This window comes from Larus michahellis, chromosome Z, assembly GCF_964199755.1.
Source record: "Larus michahellis chromosome Z, bLarMic1.1, whole genome shotgun sequence".
Classification (NCBI taxonomy): Eukaryota; Metazoa; Chordata; class Aves; order Charadriiformes; family Laridae; genus Larus; species Larus michahellis.
This window is the reverse complement of record NC_133930.1, coordinates 22,671,165-22,693,305: the sequence shown is the minus strand read 5'-3', so window position 1 is coordinate 22,693,305 and position 22,141 is coordinate 22,671,165. Positions and strand designations below refer to the sequence as shown.

At 34.5% G+C, this 22,141-nt stretch overlaps 1 protein-coding gene across 4 annotated transcripts in view; it reads right to left on the bottom strand.

The window, feature by feature from the left end:
- Nucleotides 1-22,141, bottom strand: part of IPO11 (importin 11) — a 93,127-nt gene that overhangs the window by 40,751 nt on the left and 30,235 nt on the right. For all 4 annotated transcript variants that reach the window (XM_074569341.1, XM_074569343.1, XM_074569342.1 and 1 more), the window contains 17 exons: nt 21,329-21,461; nt 20,606-20,664; nt 19,684-19,732; nt 18,240-18,310; nt 16,700-16,892; nt 15,147-15,299; nt 14,852-14,895; nt 13,874-13,964; nt 12,409-12,456; nt 11,656-11,761; nt 7,594-7,720; nt 6,431-6,464; nt 6,207-6,247; nt 4,964-5,080; nt 3,411-3,524; nt 2,269-2,384; nt 648-724 (listed from right to left, as the gene is read on the bottom strand). In XM_074569341.1, coding sequence (XP_074425442.1) covers nt 648-724; nt 2,269-2,384; nt 3,411-3,524; nt 4,964-5,080; nt 6,207-6,247; nt 6,431-6,464; nt 7,594-7,720; nt 11,656-11,761; nt 12,409-12,456; nt 13,874-13,964; nt 14,852-14,895; nt 15,147-15,299; nt 16,700-16,892; nt 18,240-18,310; nt 19,684-19,732; nt 20,606-20,664; nt 21,329-21,461 — 1,573 coding nt within the window. The remainder of the gene's footprint in view (nt 1-647; nt 725-2,268; nt 2,385-3,410; nt 3,525-4,963; nt 5,081-6,206; nt 6,248-6,430; nt 6,465-7,593; nt 7,721-11,655; nt 11,762-12,408; nt 12,457-13,873; nt 13,965-14,851; nt 14,896-15,146; nt 15,300-16,699; nt 16,893-18,239; nt 18,311-19,683; nt 19,733-20,605; nt 20,665-21,328; nt 21,462-22,141) is intronic.

Here is a 22,141-nt window from a genome sequence, read left to right as displayed (position 1 = left end):
TTAGCTTCACAAGCTACAGAAGCACAGCTAAAGATTTCATTAAACAAAAACATACTTACATAATAAAATTAAACCACAAAATTTTTATACTCCCTGTAATTACAAACCAAAAGCACCCCAAATATCAGTATTTCCTAAGCACTGAATCTTAACACTCATTGCCAAGTTTATATTTTGTCAACAAGTCAGGCAAAACTACTGCTTTTAATTTCAGTGCTGCTTGACCAATGTACAATAATGGAAAACCTAGTAGTGGAAACTTCAGTTCTTCAGACTAGAAAACTTCATTCTGGTTGAAAGCAGAACAGGCAAATACTCCATATAATTAATATCACTAAAACGGAACATATTTGGTGTTAAATTTCAGGAACTTCTTAAAAAAAAATCTGAAATGGTAAACTGAAATTTGTCTTATCTTTTGGGTACAAAGCAGCTTCAATTTACTAAAAGAGAACTAGGGTAAGTAGATAATAAATATTAAAAAATATCAGAAAGTCAAAGAATAAAAACCTGTTCTTTATTTTTTAATAGTTAGAATTTTGCAAGCCTCCTTAGTTCTTGTAGCCACAGCAGCATTACTTAATGCATGAACAACAAAAGCAGTAGAAAAAAACACCACAATTAAATTTTATTAGTAAAAGACTTACCAAGAAGGGCAGACATGTTTTGAAATATTCTCAGGAGCTCAGGTGTAAGACATGGACTATTCTCTAATGTCACTAACCTAAGAATAGATTAGGCAAAATATTTTAGATAATCTATGAATAACATTGAGCAACAATTTTGACAGATGTAAAACACTGTAACTTACAGTAACCATATTTATGATCCTTTAATAAGATGTAACAATTATTTGAAGCACATTTCAAGTGCAGCAGTAGCCCTTACAACACAGCTATAGGTATAGGCATGGGTCTTGCTAAGGTAGGCGAAGAAAGAAAAACATGCTACTGGCTTTTTATAGACAATGTAACCTCCAAAATACAGCAGTGATGACGTCTAAGCATCCAACTTGGGAACTCAGAGGAGGTGGGTAGAGGGGAATATTTATAGTGTAAGGACCAGTGTGTAATGCTCTTCACCTCTAAGAAGCAGCTGTGCTGGTAACCAGCTCAAATCTTTACTCTTCTTTTTTTTTTTTTTTTTTTTTTTACTTTTTTTGAGGTCTGAAATGATGCCTTGATTACCATACAAAAAAGCGTAACTATATGCTCAGCATTGTTTGTATCAATTTAAAATTCCTGAGGTTTGAAAACAGTAGCTATAAATTAAATTACTACTTAAAGCCACAGCAACACATTCGAGTTTGTTCCTAGATTTTAGGTGTGGGATCACTGTATTTATGTAACATTTCTGATTATGAAAAAAGTGTCTTATAGTTGCTCTCCTGCTCTTGGTTCAGGAAGCCATTAGTGTCCCAACTGTCTCTGCCAGCCCCATCCAGATTCCTCTGATGTTGCAGGACATCTTAAATTATAATTCTTCTGCATAGGCATCAGAATAACAACCTCAAGATCAGTACTATTGAGAAGATAAAAAAGTTCTGAACTTTTATTAAGAAGGTCTGTTTTAAAGCACTTCAACTTGCTACTCCACCTTTAAAAGCATTATAAATCTTAGTTTTGCTGCACACAGAACACATCATTCGTAGGGTAAGTATTTGTAATTCAAATGCTCGTCTACAATTTAGGTCAAAGGAATACCTCACTATTTCAAGACAAACTCAATGTATTCCTATTCTGCAGGAAAGAGATGTGCTGAATTCTGTCCAGGTAACAGTTTCCTCCTCCTACAGTGTCAGCTGCACCAGAAAGAAACAAGTTAGGCTCATGGCAAACTGATTATAGAGCCACTTCTTGTTTTATGTTCAGTCACCAAATGGCTTGAGATCTGGAAGATAACTTCCACATTTTATCCTTGTAGACTTGCCACCTCTTCATTGTGCTTCCAAAGTCAAGCATGTCAAATTGTTAGTTTAGCATGCACGTTATAGTGAGTCTAGACTTTTTGTCTTGCTGTTCATTATTACAACAGAACTGTATCTTGCTCTCAACTGCTGGATTACCTGCTCAGTCATTTTTAGTTGTGCTTCTTTTATTAACTTCCTAACCTCATATTTTCTAAGAAAAGGTATGATATAAATGATGTCAAGGTAAGATAACAAGAACAGAGAAATTCTTAATAGAGTCAAATGTTTTTTAAATATTTTTTTCTTCTGGGGATACAAAAAATAACATCTTAAAAATTACAAACTGATAACATTCTTACCATAACTCTAAACCATCTTCCAGAAGATAAACATGTGGAGGCTGAGAAACATCTGTGCTTAGCTGAATAACTGGAAGTAGAAAAGGATAGAGATTTTTGCTGTCTGTTCCCAGTCCCTATAAAAGTAAATAAAAAATGTAAAATACTTCAGAAACCTCAAATCAATAAATTACCTCTCACAGATAAATTCTCAAAAGATTGAAATACAAATAACAGGATGTGATACAAATCGATTACATTACAAGGCAGGCAGCTCAGAGCTGCTATTATCTGTTTCATACAACATATGAACAAAGCAGAAGAGAACGTCACAAAAGCTAAAAAATTTAAGGGATGAAACAAAGTATTTCTTCCCATATGCTATATAAAAACATTGCAGAAATTATTGCAAAAGGACATAATAGGCATGCAGTAGAAAGGTAACAGTAAAAATAAAAAGGTTGGAATTTGAAATAACATGACCCTTAATTAAATCAATGCCAATAATACCTTTGAGAGACATTAAATCTAACAGTTATGATTTAAACAAGAAACACTTGATGCTAACCTGAATTAAAATGAAAATTTAAAGAACAGGCAACATGAAACTTGTTACGGTGGCCCATATCTTGGCCTGTGATTTAAAAATGCCTCATCTTCACAGACTGTTTGCAACCAAAATAGAAATTTCACATCCCTGGGAGCTGAATGGAAAGCAATGGGGAAACACTGCAGAATCAAGACCGAACCATACACAACGATTGTAAGAACAGACTGACACTCCCAATGCTGTCTGGGAAATACAGGAAGCCAGAGCAAGCTCTTTCACATAGACTACAAAGTTACTGAAAGAGGTCCAATTCCAGAATCACAAAACCAAAACCCTCCAGAACACAAGCAAACCTGCCTAAAGAACTGTTTTTACTGAACAAGCCCTGGAAACAAAATAGTTAAGTGGTTAACCTTAACTATGTTTACCTCCACTAGCAGGGAACCACGTCTTTATTGTAAGACTGAAAAGCACTTAGAAATAACCTATAAAACAAAACGTACCTTAATTTTACCTATATATACACACACATAAACACATGAGAACATGTAGGCATCTCGGACAAAGAACTGTAGGAGACACTGACAACATTTATGTGACTCTGACCCCTTACCTGGACAAGATGGATTAAGGTGGTTAGAATGGCACATCGCAGCATATTGTGCTCCTCGCTCTGTTTCCAAAGGAGTGGTAAATACTGAACCAAGCATCCTACATATGGTCGTATCTGAAGTTCAGAACACAAATTTGCTTCTTAGTGTGTGAAACCAGGCCATTAATTTATCCCAAGCATAATTCCTGAAATATTTAAGAGCTGCTTTTGTCACAGTAAAAATACTGAGATTGTTTTAATATATTCATCTTTCCTCTTCCTAAAACACCATATTCCATATTCTGTGACTGAAGTAACATCTGACTGCTCAGTGGTTTGAAAAGAACATATTACTTATGGTAACACTTGTGCATGGCAACCAGACTTAAGTAGGAAATAGAACACAAAAAATACTTTGATAACCAGATATATTTTTGTAACAATATATTCTTCACTTAGACAGGATTCCTAAATAATGGTATCCTTTAAGAAGACCAGAAACAGTCCCCGTAAAAAAACCAAACAACCAAACCAAAACAAACAACCAAACAAAAAAATGGTGAATAACCTCTGACATTACCCATGCTTTGGAGAGGGGCTGAGCTACACAATCTCCAGAGGTCTGTCGCAACCTAAATTTTTTCTGTGATTCTCTACAATACTAAAAGGCTAATCTATTTGTCTTCTGAAGTATTTAATTAGGAAGTAACCTAGATACTCAAAGGTTCTTTTTCAACTTGTTTTTTTTCTGCTGCTTCTCTAGCTGATCTGAAATCCAGGGAAATCTGCTGTCATGTCGACTTTTCCTACAAGGAACAATTAGGAAAGCTTCATTTGGCTCTCAGACAGGATTACTTGTTGAAAGAGGAGATAAGCTCAAAACCATGCATTATCTGTCCTTAATACAGTAATACCACAAAAAAAAACCCACCCTGAGACAAAAGCAGTCAACAATTCATTTTCTAATTCTGCCAAAACATTTTCAATTTCTTTAAGTATAAGCTGAAAAATATACTTTAACACTAAGAAGGAAGTACTGAAAATTCATAATGTGAACTTGACACTTTTCATGCAGTGAAGGAGAATGCTGTATAGGCAATCATGATCCATATCAGTGTCAATGAGAGACTACAAACTTAACTGCACAGTCCCTAAGAATGTGAAGTATTTTGTCTCCCAAAGTATCTCTTCTAATATGTATGATTTAATAAAATACTAGTTCAGATAGAAGATGAGACAACTACAATAAATTACAATTAAAAAAAAAGAAAATTGCAAGAAATGGAGCAGGATAAGCAGTGAAAGTCTTTCTGGACTCTAAAAGATGAGTCAATACAGAAAATACCTAGTAAATACAGAAAAGAAGTAGTAACTCAGAAAGAACAGTTTACACAAAATATAAAAGAGAACAGAAAAGTGAAGAGAACCAAGTAATGCAAACAATGCAGGCATCTACCATAACAATAACCAGTCTATTAATGGATGACATTTTTCTACTATTTTTGCATAAGCATCAAAAACATCAAGTCCTACTCTTAGTACAAAGCTAACACTGAAATCCACAAAAAAAATACCTGCATATTGACTCTTTCAATCACACATGAGAGAACGTGAAGAACATGCATTTTGGTGTCACATTGTGTTACTTCCTGCAGTAGCTGAAAGAGCAGCGTAAACATGGATTCCAGATACTAGAAGGAAAAAAACCAAAAACCTACAGATTAGACCATCAAAAATACAATCAGTGACACAAATTAGTGATTTTTCTTTACACTTAAGACATCTACGAATTTTGAAAGACACTTATGAAGTGTGCAAAATGTTACTCTCTCATTTGGAAAAATGCACACTAGCCAATCACGGCCTAAACAAGATGAAAAATTTAGATACATTCTTTTATAACAGTTTAAATATGATAATTTTGAACACGTATCATTTTCATGTTTTGCCAGTGTAAACATGACTTCACAGACAGAATACTATAAAGCTGAAGGCCATCTCTCCAGAAGGAGCGCTTTATTAGTGTCAAAGAAAAGGTATGGTCTTCCAGCTTTTGGGTCAGTAGATAAAACATATATATTGAACTGAAAAAGACATCTTAAACAATTCCAATGCTTACAGTGTAGATGCACTCTGCATTTTTGTTTTTTTCTCAAAAGAGTTGCAATTAACATAGAAGTCATAATCCAATGAGAAGAAAAAGCACCTGCTAAATTTGAGTGATCAAAATAAATCTTTGCTGCATTTATAGCTAACATTTCATTGTTTACTTAACGACAATAGTAATGAGCACTGTAAAAAAGACAAATATAGGAGACCAAGAAAATCTGCCTTTTTAAGGTGATATTTTAACCACACACTTGGAGTTAATATTTGTGTGAAACAGCAGGTTAGAAAGTACTGTGTGAGACAGGCATACTGGAAAGTCACATTGGTGGGGAAACATATTTGCTTCAGACAGCATTCACATTGTCTTAGCATAAAGAAACTTAGTACTATATTTACTATGTGTTACCAGATGCTAAAAACAATGCCAGGAAGTTGTAATAGTCATAATACTAAAACATTTTGAATTGTTTGTCTGTATATTGCCCATTAGCAACTTTAACAACAGCAGTATGAATCTCTACATGTTTTGGCCTATGAAGACTGAAAAAAATACATACACACACACAATGATTACTTAATAGTGTGATTTAAAATGAAATCGGAAATTATTTTTTTTCTAGTTTAAAACAAAATTGGAAAATATTTTTTTCCTGGTTTCCGGTATGGATCTAGCTGATCATCAGAATATGCCCATACAAATGCTCTTACTGGTAGGAACTGGTCAGTTCTGAACTCAAAGTCATCTACGGGTAAATAATCATTAAGGAAAAATAACACAGACTGCAGGTGGATACAAGAATCAAATAAGCAAATACTCCATGGATAACACAAATATTATCATGTGAATAATCTGGTAGTAAGATTCAAATTGTTTATTTTCCAGTAACTCTGAATTAAGAGCTAATGAAAAGTCTTTGCCAATAAAAGGATATTTAACTTCAGTGTGGTAGCTGTCTCGATACGGACCTGAAAGACAAAAGTGAAGAAGCATCACGTATACATCCGTTAAATTTTTGATTATCAACATAATATCTGACAATATCAAATCAGTTGCTGTTTTGCCAATTGAATCATTCTATGTGTTCTGCCATCCTCTAATAAATATGGTTAGTTCAATTGAAACATTTTCATTTGTTTTTATTTTAGTATCCTTTACAGTTTATTTGGCATTACTAAAGTGGTACCACCTGGAGAAACTACTCAGGCAAAACCTTCATGAAGGTCAAGAAAGAATTAAACCAGATTATATCTATCCTGTGATAAAAACTCTTGCAATAGAGAAGGAGTTTAATTTGGGATTATCTCATGGCTTCCTGTCACCCAAAAAGCACATAATTAAATAAACTCAACAAGTTAGCATGTTCTTCACTGGTAGATGTTCAGATGCTCAAAAAGCATTAAGTGAAAACAGTCACAACATTGACACATCCTTCTCTGCTAAAGCTGTATGGAATCACAGAAATAAGTGTTATGACTGCCCATTGCTAATACTTAACTAACAAACTAGCTACGTTTATTTGGTTTAGTTGTTGGCTGATAGGTCTGTTTGTTTAAAAGTTTAAAATAAATAAACAATAGCAAAACCAGCTTCTCAACTCAATTTCACCTGTTGGTAAACTGCAATTGTAGCTAAAACCACAGAATTGTACTCAACCAGTTTAGCACTAATGCCATTTATCGTATTCTGCTAACAGATAACGATGTTGATGCTTAAATAATACTGCATACTGAAGAGACTTGTCACAGAATAACACCATTTTATCTACGCAAAGTGTTTGTTTATTAATTATTTCTCTCAAGACACTTCACAACTTTCTTCTTACAAAAACCAGACTATTGCTATGGCCATTCATTTTCCCCACTGAAGCCATCTTATGTGAACATCTTAGGGGCTTGTTTCATGCCTTTGACCTTATTGTTCAACATCTCCACAATTAAACACCCCCATAACTTCCCGACAGATTATCTTTTGCAGGACACAACAGACTTTAAGGTGTGATGTTATGAAATTCTCAACCAAGTTTACACAAGGTATGGTATTTATGTTTTGCCTGTGTTTACAGAACAAATGTAACATGACTTTTTTTATACTTACCACTAAGTCCTGGTCTTGAAGCAAGTTACGAATTGCCTCATATAACATAGGTCTCAAGTCTGATTTGAATTTTACAGAAATCCACTGTCCAATCAGCCAAATTACTCGTCGGCGTATTGGTTTATATCTTCAAAAGTAGGGGGAAAAAAATTGTACTCATTAACTCATTATACTTGCTGTTCTGGAATACTTTGATGAAAAAGAAATCTAAGCATCATTAGGAAAACATTATTCCCCAAAACAATTATTAAAAGATTTAGTTTGTCAAGCCCAACTTTAGAACTTTAGTGCAGAAATCTTTTTCATCAAAATTCTTCACTATAAGGCTCTGGAAACGCCAGCTTAGCCTGAAAAAGATAACTTTCACCCTAAACAACTGAATCCTGAAGGTCTCACTAGAGATACAGTTCATTCCGCACATAGCACGCCAGTAAAAGAAACTAAAAATAAATCTTCTATTTATTTCTGCCATCATGGCGACTACTGCTTTCACCATACTTTCCAGCAGTCTCCTTGACATTCCTTTTATGCTTAAAATTTTAGGTCAGATAAAATTTAAAAATGCAAACTTCTGTACTGCATTACAGCAACTGCCAGAGTATTCCATGTCATCAGTCCAAAACTACTCTCAGAAAGAACTGACATTATCTAATCTTGCACCACTGCTGCAACAAGAGCACAAACAAAACAGCTTTAGAGTCAATGGGAAGAAGACCCAGAACAACGATGTGCTGAATTGCCTAACACAATCACCGAGAAAAGCATTCCGCAGAGCTGCTGTTTTCCCCCACTGATTATAAAAATTTATCAGGAAGATTAGCTCAGATTTAAATGTTTAACTTGCAGACATATAAAGTTAGGGAAGATGAACCCTATTCACAGAACTTTAACTAACAAGTTATTTTGCCTAAGTGCATTTTTCATTTGATAAACTTCTGCTCTGTAAGCCACCAATAGAGCAATTTAAACTGAAGTTATTGAGGCTTCTTTACATTTAAAAATTGTGATTTATTAAACATTCCCATAACCATGAGATAATTAACAAAGCATACCTTCAGAGAACATGAATGTTGTTAAAGTAGCATGTATACAGCAGTTCATTAGACTGGAACACAAAGCTAGTGAGAAATAATGTTCCAGCATTGCCTGTGATTTATTGAGTGTCAGAGGAGCCTGAACAACCCATGCTGAAGCATGACTTACAGAAGACGTTACCTTACTAACGTGTCCTTCTATTTATTCGAGAAGCTGTGGTGAGAGAACTTTTTCTATTCTTAGAATGCCCACGCGTGATACATAACCTTGTAAAAACCAGAATATTAAACTAATAGATTTGCCTTGAGATTGGTGTTGGATAGTTTTCAAACCATTATCACAAAAAGAAAAGTTTTAAATGACATGACCGTCTGCTGACAGCAAAGATTTTCAGCTCTGGTGATACCTGTTGTACAATCCATACATCCTACCTGCACCTTTATATTCTTTCTCTCTCTCTCCCTGGTAGAGAAAAGATAGCGTGGTTTTGAGGTTTTGTTTTTTTAAAAGGGATTAAATTACTAGAAATTCTTCTGCTCATAGGTACTCATTTTTGAGGTCCTACCTTTTTTACATCCTCTACTTCTGGGAAAAACTCATCTCTTAGAACTTCATTAGCTTTTACACTAAGAGCACACTCTGACTAAGTATAAGCAGATTGAGCCCGCTGAACCTAAAGCCCACACGGGAAAAGTGACCGTATTCCAAAATAAGGGAGCTTCTGTTGCAACAGTCATAGCTAGCTTTAAGCAGTCTGGACAGCATTCAGACATTCAAGTCAAAAGTATCTTAATTGATACCAAAGTAGTAAGTGTCAAATCGATACTTTCTCTCTCAACGTGAAAAGTTGTTCTAAGATTGAATTATTGCAAAAAAACCTGTATTCAGTGAACTGTTTTTGTATTATGGAAAAGTTTCTCCTTAATAGGTACAAAACTAAATATTATGGCAAATGATAAATTCAGTAATGCAATCTTTCTCAAAATACTTTAAAATATTCTTTCATTAATCCCCTATTTCTCCTACTGCTGCGGTCATGGTTGACAGACTTACTATCTACAGACAACGAATCATTCAAAGAAAACAAAACACGGCAAACTCTACAGTCACTGCTGACAACAGATCTGTGTTCCCAAACATGAAGCAGCGTGTAAACAGGCATGCCAATCACCATAGGACATTCTGTTGGACAGCGGATCACACCCTCCAATTCACTTTATCTGAACTGCACATGTATTCCTGAAGCTGTTGTTACTGCAGCATTCCATTCGCACTACTAACACCATCTCCCTTATTGCCATGGTGGTCTCCAATGACGCTGGCAGTAGAAGCAGTTCAAGCAAACAAGGCTTCAAACTTCTGGATGACTTCTACTGCAAGCTTCTGTCCCCGAAGGAATTTCATCCTGGGATATCACAAATGCCAACCAAATGGTTACATCAGGTGTGTTCCCTACTGTAAAATACAACTATATCAACCGCAGAAGACTTTTGTCAGTTTTACTTACTCTATCTGGGTGGAGAGCATAAAAATGCCAAGGCCAGCATGTGCTAAAAATACTATGGCAGCTTTATTCAGAGATCAGTGCTGGTGCGGGACAACAACAAAGGATCAATCATATATGCAAGATCTATCATTTTTTCCTGCTATTCTGACATTTAGCCTAATCATAGAACTTGGCCAGTACTAGATATCAAGGTGAAGTTGAGATCATATGAAAAAAAAAGAAAAAGACTAAGAGAAAAAGTATGCAAACATTAGGAGATGCTAGGTAAACAACTGTGGCAATTATTCTGTGACTCTGAAGTAAGGCTATATACATCCAAAAGTACATAATCCATTTTTAAAAAAGTATATTGTAATAAAAAGCATTTTAATATTTGTAAGTTTAGCAGGATCTTCTACTCTACATGAAATTGAACTGTATTTGTTAACAAAGGTTTATAACTGGCATCTGGAAATAAAAAAAAAAGCTGGCTAGCAGCTCATTATGAAAAATCATTTACAATGTATAGGAGCTCCTATGGGTATTAGCAAACAAATTATTTTATATGTCAGATAACAATTATGTCTGGTAAGAGGAACTGCAAATGTAGAAGAAAAAAACCAGTAAAATTCTTGAAAGGACATTGGGGTCACTGCTAATGACTCTGACAAGGAAAAACAGAACATACTCATTCAGAGTCAAAGGGTGATTTGGAACTTATCTGATGAGGATCAGCACCACATGCAATAGCAGTCACCATCCTTCCCCTGAGGGAAGAGAGATAGTTTGAGGGACAGGAAGGAACACTCTCTTCTAGTCAGTTGTAGAGACGGACAGCTCGGTCTGTACCGAGAGTCCAAAACCAATCTTTGAAAATACCTGCTAAACAACAAAAAAGGTACTCATGTGAAGTCCATCCAAGTAAAGGGAACCTTGATGAGAGGGAAAACCCACAGCAGATGGGCTATATAATATTCTTTATGTAGAATGAGCCTGTAATCATTCACACTTTACAACACAACACAAATCCTTACTTCCCCTCTTTACTGACAGCAAAATTAACTGAAGAGTGCTACAGAGGGCTTGTGTATACACTACTAGAGACGAACAAATCACTGTTTTGGCTAAACTACGGTTTTACAGACATTACTTCCACAGATTTCAGTTGGACCTTACTGCCTAAAGGACTCTGGGGTCCCAGGAGGCCTACGTATCTTTCTTTAAATGAGCAAAGGTGGTTGTCCTAAGAAAGTTTACTCAACTCAAATACACAGAAGAGGACCCACTTAAAATATTTTTACAGAATCATGGAAGCATCCACCACACAGTAATTTTAACATAAACATAAACTGTCAGAGCACTGTCACTTCTGTGACTGTATCAGTTACGTATATATGCATTTCATACCTGTGCTCATTTAGTGGATATGTTTAAATATTGAGTATTTTTCAAGTCTGCAATTATTAGACATAATGTCTTACCAGATTTGTATCAACAATTTATATTTAAATGATGAAGGCATAACAAACCAAGGTGTTTACCTGTTATGAGAAACCTGCAGTTCTGCTAATAGTTGATTTTTAAACCACTGATCAAAATCCACACTATCAAATAGTTCATAAGCAGCCAGTCCAACCGCATTATACACTGGGGAAAAACAATAGTTATGCTTATTGTCTGCTTAAATGTTTGATTTTTAATACTAAATAATCAGACTAAGTTGAAAAAACATTTTTGATAATCTGAACATAATAAAGAAAATGAAACTAAAGCTTATCTTTCTGAAGAAAGATATTATCAGATCACGGTGAAGGGAACTCTGGAGGAAATTTTAGTAAAAGAAAGGTATTATAGAATAAAATTCAGACTCTTGAAAACAGTTAACAGTCATAAGAACAATGAAGATCTTATTCTAACATCAAGAAAGTTTTCATCAGAGGTCTTAGACAATTCTTTTCTTTCGCCGCAAAAACTCCTTACTTGTAAAATGGACAGAGTATCTCCATGGTAGCACTGTAGCTCATTTATTTGCAGAGAAGAAAGGACAGGACAGTAAGGGAGATTGTCTAAGGGTTTGTTTCACAAAAAAGCTGAAAAAAGCACCATATTTTCACATAAGCATTTTGAAAAGTGAAGACTGACATCAAGTGAACGGAGAAATAAGATTTAGGTCCTACTTTCCAAATGTCTTAAAAAAAAAAAATCTTGCAAATTCTTCATATAAATTTTAAGAAGTCAAGCACATACACATAAGTGGCTCTGTTACTTCAAAGATACAGTAAAATTTAATTTACCAGCATCTTTAATCAGTATGGCACTGGTATCTTCCATGTTGGTAGATCCTACAGGACAAATTTAAAATAAAGAAAAAAAGTGTAACTAAAACAAGGAAAGCAAGCAACTTTGCACTCGTACACTTTAAGTATGCTGTGAATTAAGACTGCTCCACTATTTTTGTTTTATTCACAAATATAGTTATTTCAGTTTCAAAATTTCTTCAGTGAATATACTGTAATCAAATCTCTGCTTTCACTCTATTTTTGACTGACTTTTTCAGAACTGAACATTTTTAACAGCAACATGCAAGAAAGTCAGAAGCATGTATTTTAAATGAACAGATTCAAAACCTGCAAATTTCCGAAGACTGTTGACCACGTGGTACCATTTCCAAAGAGTCCTAGACCTAGTTCCTATATACATTATATGTGTGTGCATGTGTACTTACTATGTATAAGTAAATATCATCTAGTACTTCAACAGTAACTCTCAAGTTGAAAACATCCAGAAATGGCTACTAGGGGCTTCAGGAGCAAAAGAAAAAAAAAAAGTTTATGTGTATGTTTTAGCATGGAAGTATTAACTTCCATAATTCTTTGAAACCAAAGTAACCGTCAACCCTGTTGGAAGGAACCTTTTACCATTCCCAGTATCACAGCACAGCAAGCCATCCTGAAACACGTACACAAAGCGTTTTATGAAGAGATTCTGCGAAGTCAGAAACAACCTTCAAAAAATGAGTATTTACTTCTATTTAACAGATAGCACGGATCCAGTCCCGTAAGTTCAAATATACAATATTTTAAGTCAGGTAAGATACAACCTGGGGAAACAACCTAAGCTGAGATCTCAAGGAAAACAAAGTGGCAGCTGACACTCACTATCTTTCAGGGTGAGTATAAAACTTAGTTTGGGGGCAAAGAATCATAGAATAGAAGAAAACTTGAATCATTCCTCAGTCTACGAAGACTTCAGTCTTCATACACAAATATGCTAATTTTTTTTTAAGAGATTCTTCAGATTTGGAAAATCCTCTAGAATCTCTAAAATGACAGCATAACTTGAACTTTGTATTTTAAAGGGGTTTTCCCAGTTTTTTTGCAGAGACATGGCAAAATTACCATAAACTGCCTTGCAACATTTAAACAGGAAGTTCCCAATAACTAGGGGATTTATTAAGCTTGTTGACCATTCTCAAGAAAGCCTGAAACCTCATGAAAGAAGAAATACCCCAATCTTTGTCAGTCATCTAAAACAGTTATGATGAAAAGTAAAGCATCCTTAGGATTTCATTTCTAGACACACATTACATTTTCCTTATGGTAGGTGTACAAATAATTTTAATTTTTGTTCTTTCAAAAATACAGATTAAATGCACTATATAAAATTAGATATCACAAGCTAGAATTGTTTAAACAGTTGACAAAAGCAAATGTAAAGATTTCTACATTATACAGTCCCTTTATTTTTTGAAGAACTTACCTTGTAGCCCGCGAACCATTTCTAAAAGCACTGGGGTAAGAGCCTGATTATATTCATGGAAAATATCAATAAAAAGAACTTCTGTGCATGGCTGAAAAATTAAAAGATCTGGTTTAGAATCTATCAAAATAAAGGCAATTAAAACACATTTTATGCTAAAATTTTAAAGTGCTGAATACCACAAACCAGCAGTCATAATTTAAATTGCAATATGCTGTAGCAGAATTAGTACTTTATCGAATACCACTCTTCCTACTACTCAGTACGCTTAACTTTATGAAGGGTTTGATGGCTGTACCTGTATCAGCCAGTTCTTCCCTAGAAGAACAATGGATCTGTGTAGTGAAACTGCTGGTGTTGAGGAGCCAGTGACCACAATGCAGGTATGTTACAGTTTCTTTTTGGATTACCTCTACTTGAATCATCTGGACTGAATACCCATTTGCACATGGAACACACTAGATGCACTAAAAACATTGTAAAATGAAAGTAACCCACCAAATAAACTTTTGAGATCTCTCTGCAATGCAAACCCCAGCAGTGATAATTGGGAGATTCACTACGATAGCATACTTTTGATCCGAACTAAAATGCTAATATAGACGCATCTGAAACTTTCTTCATTCAGTATGTCTACTAACAAAGTCATAAGTGATAATATCATTTACCAGTTTAAAGAGACAATTCCTACTGGGTTCAATCACCATCAGGCCGTAGCCAACAAAAACGCTGAAGCACACTGCTTCTTGCTCCCGTCTAAGATACGAAGTGCATAGTTTCCTGTGTATTTCAGAATGTTTGAACATTGATAAAGGAACAAAGTTAATTTATACTAACTCTAATGAAATTTCCTTAACTAAAGATCTTTTTTGAAAAGCACGACCTCATTTTTCTACCAAATATATCTCTTGGTTACAAGACTATGAAAAAATGCATCCAGAAATGATGAATGGTTTTCCTTCAAATAGAAGCACTTACTCTGAGACTGTACTTCCAAGAATCTCCTCCTGTCTCTTCTACAGCTGTTATTTCACAATGAAAAACAAAAAGTATTATCATTATTATTATTAACTAAGGTTCAAATAAAGTTTAATATTTAGATATGTCGGTATTAAACTGCTGAGAAATCTCTTGTTATGAACACAATCTCTAGATTCTGCAGAAAATACATAAGTCAACATTGCAGTAAGCAATTTGTGGAAGCAATGTGGAAACAAAGTTTTTATATTAATATGGAAATAAACTGCAACCAAGTATATAACACATCTCTTACTGAAGCCTTCTGGATCCTCTTCCCACATGGTTAATTCTTCCTTTGTCAGCAGAAAATAGTGAGTGACTAATCTCCTACATATTTCCATTAGTGTTGGATATGTGAAAAACGCTGTCTTTATCTTATGTGCTTCAAGAGTTTCAGGACTGCTATCTGAAATAAAACATAGACATTTCCATATTACAATTAAGTGGCTTAGTGATCAAACAGTACTCTAGGAAAATTAGAAAGAAATCAATAGATGGGAAATTCTTATCCTTAGAGGAAAAATAGAAAAAAAATACATTTTCATGGCAGACTTCCATAACAGACTTTCAGGTGGTACCTTTTTTAAGCAAGTTAAAACTTTTAAGAGAGTTCTCTTACAGCGCAATTACAGTGAAGGACCGTTAGGGCTTCACGAAGCATTTATAATGCTTTTCAGCTACAATCTAGATGGAAAGAAAATCTGTTTACCTGCTGGTTTTGCTTTTTTAAATTTAGCATTACTGAATTTAAAAACACACTGAACTCAAAGAAAGATTCATTTATACCTATTCAGAAAGTTTGTCCAAATACAATTTTAAAAATAACTTGGGTTTTTAGGAGTTAACAGTCATTAAAGAAAGCATCGATAAATTCAAATACTATATGTTACTCAACCAACACAAACACTATATACCAGCCAGAAATCAAGAACAATACATTTTCTATTTTGAATTTTTTTAATCACACAGTTCTCAAAAAGTCAAGTGCTATAGCTTTTATCAGAATGTGCTATATTCTTCTTGTCTCAAGTGACCACATTTCTATTTCAAAAACTCCAACACAACTATGAACTTTTGCAAGTAGAATTTTCTGTTAATAATCAGTGGATTTAGGAAATTTTAATGTATAATAACATTATGGAAGAACACTGAAATACATCAGTATTTTGAAGAATTTTAAAGGCTAGGGTTGTGAAATCTTTCTGACACATACCACTATGCTAACGAAAATTTTTTCCTCAAATTTAGAAAGAGAATGCTAATTGTTATCTGGTAATTGTCAAATATCAAACTAATGTGCAAGGTTTTTTTTTTTCCTTTAATACAGTTCAATTCTATTTTTCATTATCAACACATACAGCACTGTATGAAGATTCAGAATGAAACACAGCATAAACTGCTTTGTATTCAACTGCGTGTCAAACTGACTGTGTTTCCATATTTCAGACCACTGGTATTAGTTAATTACAGCAAATACCCCGTTTTATCAAATATTTCTCAAGGGAAAGATGCATCAAACCATTTGATGAAAATAAACTAAATTCCATACCTCAATACTTTTTAAAATTTGTTCAATGAAAACTAAACAATCAACACAGGAAAGATATTCATGCTCCCTTTGTATTTAAAATAACTTAGCAAGTCAATGTCTATATATACTAATATTTTAACCACCAAATTAAAAATTGTCATTAGAAAGAGGCATATAGTACTTCAAAAGAATGTCTTAAAGGAGTTTTACTGTTGGGAAAACCTAGCAAAATGTTTCTCAAGGTATAGAAGTTTTTTAGTAAATAGCAGCAGTACCTTCAATGTTTTTGGATGGCTTGTAAGCATAGTTTTTTACAATCATCTTAATGAGATTCATGCACTGTACAATAAATCGCTCAAATACAATTCCTTCACCAGCTTCTGTGAAAACATAGCTTACAGCAAACTCCAACGACCTCTGAATTAAAGGGGTGAACGAAAAAGGATGTTGATCCAGGAAGTCCAAAAGCTAAAAATTAAGGAAGTAGAAGAGCAAGAAAGAGAAATCAAATGACTTTTTGTGCAAGTCTTCCTAAAGGCTTTCATAAGCTTATCGAAAACAATGCCAACTTCTATAAAATTATAGGAAAGAAAACTGAATACAGACAGGAAATTAGGAAGAAATCAGTATTAATGGTTAAGAAAACATTATTTTGCCCTGAAATTCTTGATTTATGTTCAAAATTACTTTTTTTTTTTTAAGGAACAATATCCATTTTCAACTAGACCAGCTTGCTAGAAACACAGTATATAAAACATATCAGCCACACTTAAAACCCTGAACATTTTAGCAGGAAATTAATCCCTATTAGAATTATTTTAAGTAAAAGAGGCATGAGGGAAATAACTTTTTATTCTTTTTTCTCCCCCTCCACTGCAGTACAAGCACTTGCTTCTTCATCTTAGCTTTTCCAACTAGTGGTCTAGAATGCACTGGTCAATTCCTTTAATCTCCTCTACTACTACAAAAATGCTTGAGCTTAAATTCTTGCATCTGAATTTGTACCAGTGGGGGATTACCTATTAATAAAGTGTATTGTCTCTTCAGGTCTATGAAAAAAGATGCACATGCCTCACATACATACAGAAAATACTATAACAAAGACTACAAATTTTGGGTCAACAGGTGCCTCCCACTTCTGATAATTAGGGTGAATATTTAAATAAGATCCATGGCCCCAGAATAGAATCTGAAAACAACAGGAATTCTGTAGGTTTTATATCTTTTGAAAACAGAGCAAGTGACAATGCTAAAATTACCTTCCGATAACATATGCAATTAATGGTTGCACAGAATTAGCCGACAACTCCAAATGTATTACATAACACGAAAGTCACTGAGGGTAAGAGATTTTTTTGTTAATTTTCTTTCAATAAACTAAAAGCGTCACGTTATTCAACAGAACTAACAGGGCCTTAGAAATAGCAATCTAACTACTTATAAAAGACAGAATAAAAAGCTTATCTCTTCATTATTCATCAGTGCTGAATACCAATGTTTTAGCAAAACTTCCAGAATTCTTTTTTGAACAAAATCCTAGCTAAATAATTTACTTATGGAATGCACTTGATCTTGTTTGAGCTAAGGAAATGTATTCTTCACCCCTGCAACTTACGTTAGCATGCGTAAACAGACATCCTTTTCTTTAAAAAATTTCAAAAATATATTTCATAACAAAGAATTTTCAAGTTGCAGTTCCTTTGATTTCTTTAAAAGATCTGAAACCTATTGGCTTTAAGGTGCATATATATCCGAACGGGGACTTCTCCTCCAGAATGGTAAACTATTCAGTAACTGAACGCAGAATTTACTTACCACTTTAGTGAACAGAATTATAGTCTTTTCTAGACGATCTCTGCATACATTTTCTGCTCTTATACTTCTACCTGGTAAATCAGATATTTAACAACTATCACTTTTTCAGACTTTCCTTTTCTTTCTGGATAGCTAAGTTTTAAAAAATTAACATGGGAGAACAACTTGTTTTATCTGAAGTTCAGGGATTGCGTCAGCCAGAAAAAAATTCTATGGCAGAATAAATTCAAGGTCAAATTCAAGGTAATGAGTACTGGGGAAAAAAAAAAATAATCTCTGTTTCTTTCAGCTGCAGTGAAATTCACTGTAACTGATCAGAATAAAACAATTGTGACATCGTTACAGACAATTCAATGATAAAAGACAGTTAAAATAATGCAAGTAAATGCTAGCATAGACAAGAAGTAAAAAAGCATTGAAAAAATGAAAATGCCCTTTTAATAAAACTAAGGTATATCCTTATTACATAACAGTATGTACTTTTCTAGAAACTCCACCTTAAAAAATAATTGATTATGTACACTGGAAAACATTCTGAATTTATAACAGACAAATAGAGCTTTTATAGAAAAAAAGAGAAAAACAAAAAGAGCCATAAGGAAGGCATACAGGCAAAACCCATGATACAATAAATGCAACAGCTAATCTTGTAAGGTAGTCGTGCCTGCTTTTAGAAAACATCTTATTGAGTAGAAAAGCAGAAACAGGAAGTTTCACCTTAGTTCTTAAGTTAGGACATTCAAACCCCACAGTCCTAATGTTCTAGGGGACTACGATAACCACTGAGCTTCAGGATGGGATGGCCTTCAATTCAGTCTATCAACAGTTAGGCAACTATCTTGCCAAAAATCAAAGAAGGCCCAGAAAGAGCATGACTACAGTATAGTAGAAGGGGCAAACAGCTGCATGTGAAGAAGCTTGCATTTTAGAAGAGCAAAAAAGCTACTTTATTTTGGCATTGGAAACTGGCAGTTTCCACCTTTTCTAGAAAAAAGGCTCAGACCCCAAATCAGTCCCTCTCACCTAATTTCTAATTTCAGCCAAGTACGTTCATTTATACCAAAAAATTCTTTCTACTTAAGTTCCGACATCTATTTGCAGAAAAACTGTAGTTGAATCCTAAAAGAATGACCTGACAGGCTTCAAATGAATTAATGGCTTGCGCCAGGTCTATTACAAGTACACACGGAAGAAAAGACGAGTGCGTTCAGCTAGCACTGAGCAACACTGCCGGTATGTCTGTTGCCAATGGTCTGTTGATATAAAAGGACATTTTTAACAAAGTCTTTTCTGACAGCTTCAGCAGCATTGAAAGTAATAGTTTTGCAGTTAGAAAAAATACCTTACACTTAAACGATTATTGATGACGCACTAAACTGTATTACGTTTTCACCAGCTTCTAATATTGAACAACCAATACAAGGAAAAATATCCAGATACTTACTACACTCCAGAAACTGTTTTAGCCGTTCAAATACTGCATGCAAAAAACCCTGAAAAATATAAAAGCATATGTGTCTTGTAAACGTGAAGCTTATTTTGCACTGTATTATGAGAAGAAAGTTGAGTCAAACTGAAGTCAGTTGCGATGTTTTGCTAGCTCAGACGTCACCTTATCACTTTTAACTGAACTAATTAATTTTCTTGGACAATCAATCTCCTCATGAAACAAATAATTAACTCTCTAGCAGACTCCATAGATGATCCAAAACTGACCTTATTAGTACCACACAAACAGCATAGCATCTCTAATAGAAGGAGTGATAGGTAAATATAGACATATGTTTTACAATCTGCTTATCCAGTTCTTTCCTATTCTCAACTTCCTAGTTTAGGATTTAGGTCATAGGTACCCAATTCCTCCAAAGCAGTCAGTGTCTGGGATTAAATGAGATGCCTGGGTTTCTCTCTTCTTTTTCTTCCCCCCCACAGGATGAGCTGCATACCACAGGCTTTCACCTCAATCAGACAAATTCTGTTTTATTCTATCAATAGAATTTGACAGGACAAAAATGCCATTGCATCCATCATTAAATGAAAACATCCTCTTCAAATGGTGGGGGAGAGTAGATATAAGACATCTTTCAGTAGGCAACAGGGGTGTCACTATCATATGTGACATGTAAATTGGAAGGGGTACCTTTTCCTTTTACATCATGCCATTGGTGTCACAGAGTTTAGGACTTATCTAGGATCTGATAGTTCTTAACTGATGGGAGGACAACTTTGAGACCATGTTGCTTGATCTTCCTTTACATAACACAAAATGAGTGCCTTTAAACAATTTTTACACATAACTAACAAAACCTAAAATCATCACAGAAGATTTCTAATCTGTATCTATCTAACAGATATATGTCACTTACCATCACCTCTACACTCCAGTGAGGTTCTACAAACCCATGGACTGTCAGTTTACGAAGCACTAGGAAAAAAAAAGTTAGTTGTATAGATATTTCTTAGCTCGTGTTCCAACAGATTTCAGAACACGATTACAGTTACAGTTGCTGTGCCTTTCTTCCAATTTTCCATATTGAAAAATACATTTAATTTTGGGCCTTTGGGTGACTCAACCATACCTAACATGAAGCTAATCTTACTGAAATTACTTTAAAATTCAGTACATTACGTGTAAAACAATGAAGGGAACTCCAAGAATTACTGAATAAAGAGTTCTGCAAAAGCTGTAAATATTCAAGCTATGAAAGGTTCTGCAGCAGGAAAAGGGCCAAGCACAGTCAACTAGGGTCCATAAGCCATCTTATGAATTTTCTCAGGTTTATCACTGCCAATAACCCAGAGAAGCTGCATGCTGCGCCTTCTGAAACAATTCAAGACTGGTATAATTTATGTTGCAAGCACCGTACACAAACATCTCAATTGTACAAAGCATCAGAGTACAGTAAGTATACGTACTCATCCCTCTGATAAGCACTTGAGCATCAACCTAAAATCTAAACTGACTGCTAAGGCTACCTCTTCATGAAAAACAAGGTGAACTTAAGGCAACAAAAGTCATAACTCAGTCTTAACCATTCATTGTGAAGAAACTTAGTTGATTCCTACAAGTTAATATTTTGTATTATTACCTTTCAAAGACAACAAGGTTCTTTCTAGTGAATTTGTGGCTGCAGCCTCATTCCCTGTACAAACTTGCTGCAGGAACGTATCGGTATGATGATTCCACAAGGAACACGCAAAGCTATAAATACCTGATGCAAGCTACAAAAGGAAAAAAGACCAACAACAGATTTGATTGCTACATTTGGTCATAGCATAATACATTCCTAAATTTTAAAGACCAGTTTAGAGTGTTAAAATTATTTACTCCATCTTCTTGTATTACCATGGGCCACTGTGTTTCACTTGCTTTTTTGTTGTACTGATCCACAAATATTTTCCAGGAAAATACCTTGTCTTAATTTGAAGATATTATGATAGTCTCACCTGCTTCCCTGACTATTTGGTCCATGACTCTACCACTTTAAAGATAACTGTACAGGCCTCCTTTCTTATCTGATGTTCATTAAATACAGCCTCAGGTCAATAATACATTATGAGGCTTCAAAAAACTATCATCTCTCCTCATCGCTTCCTCCTCCACAAGATTTAAACTGTTTGTCTTACAGTATAGTTAATATTTGAATCAGCTTACTCTGGGACACAGCGGTTACATGCCTATCTCTAATAAAAATTGCGTTGAACAATGCCTACACCGAAGCTTTATTTTTTGATAGCTGCAAATCCTGATTTTTTGCCTCCAATTATTCAAAATATAGAGTGACAAATAGTTTCTAATCAGTTAGCACCGAACAGATCTCAGACAATTCACGTTATAGCTTCCCAGCAGTGCTTACCTGATAAAGATATCTGAAGAAGATAAAGAATTTCTTACTCAGTTA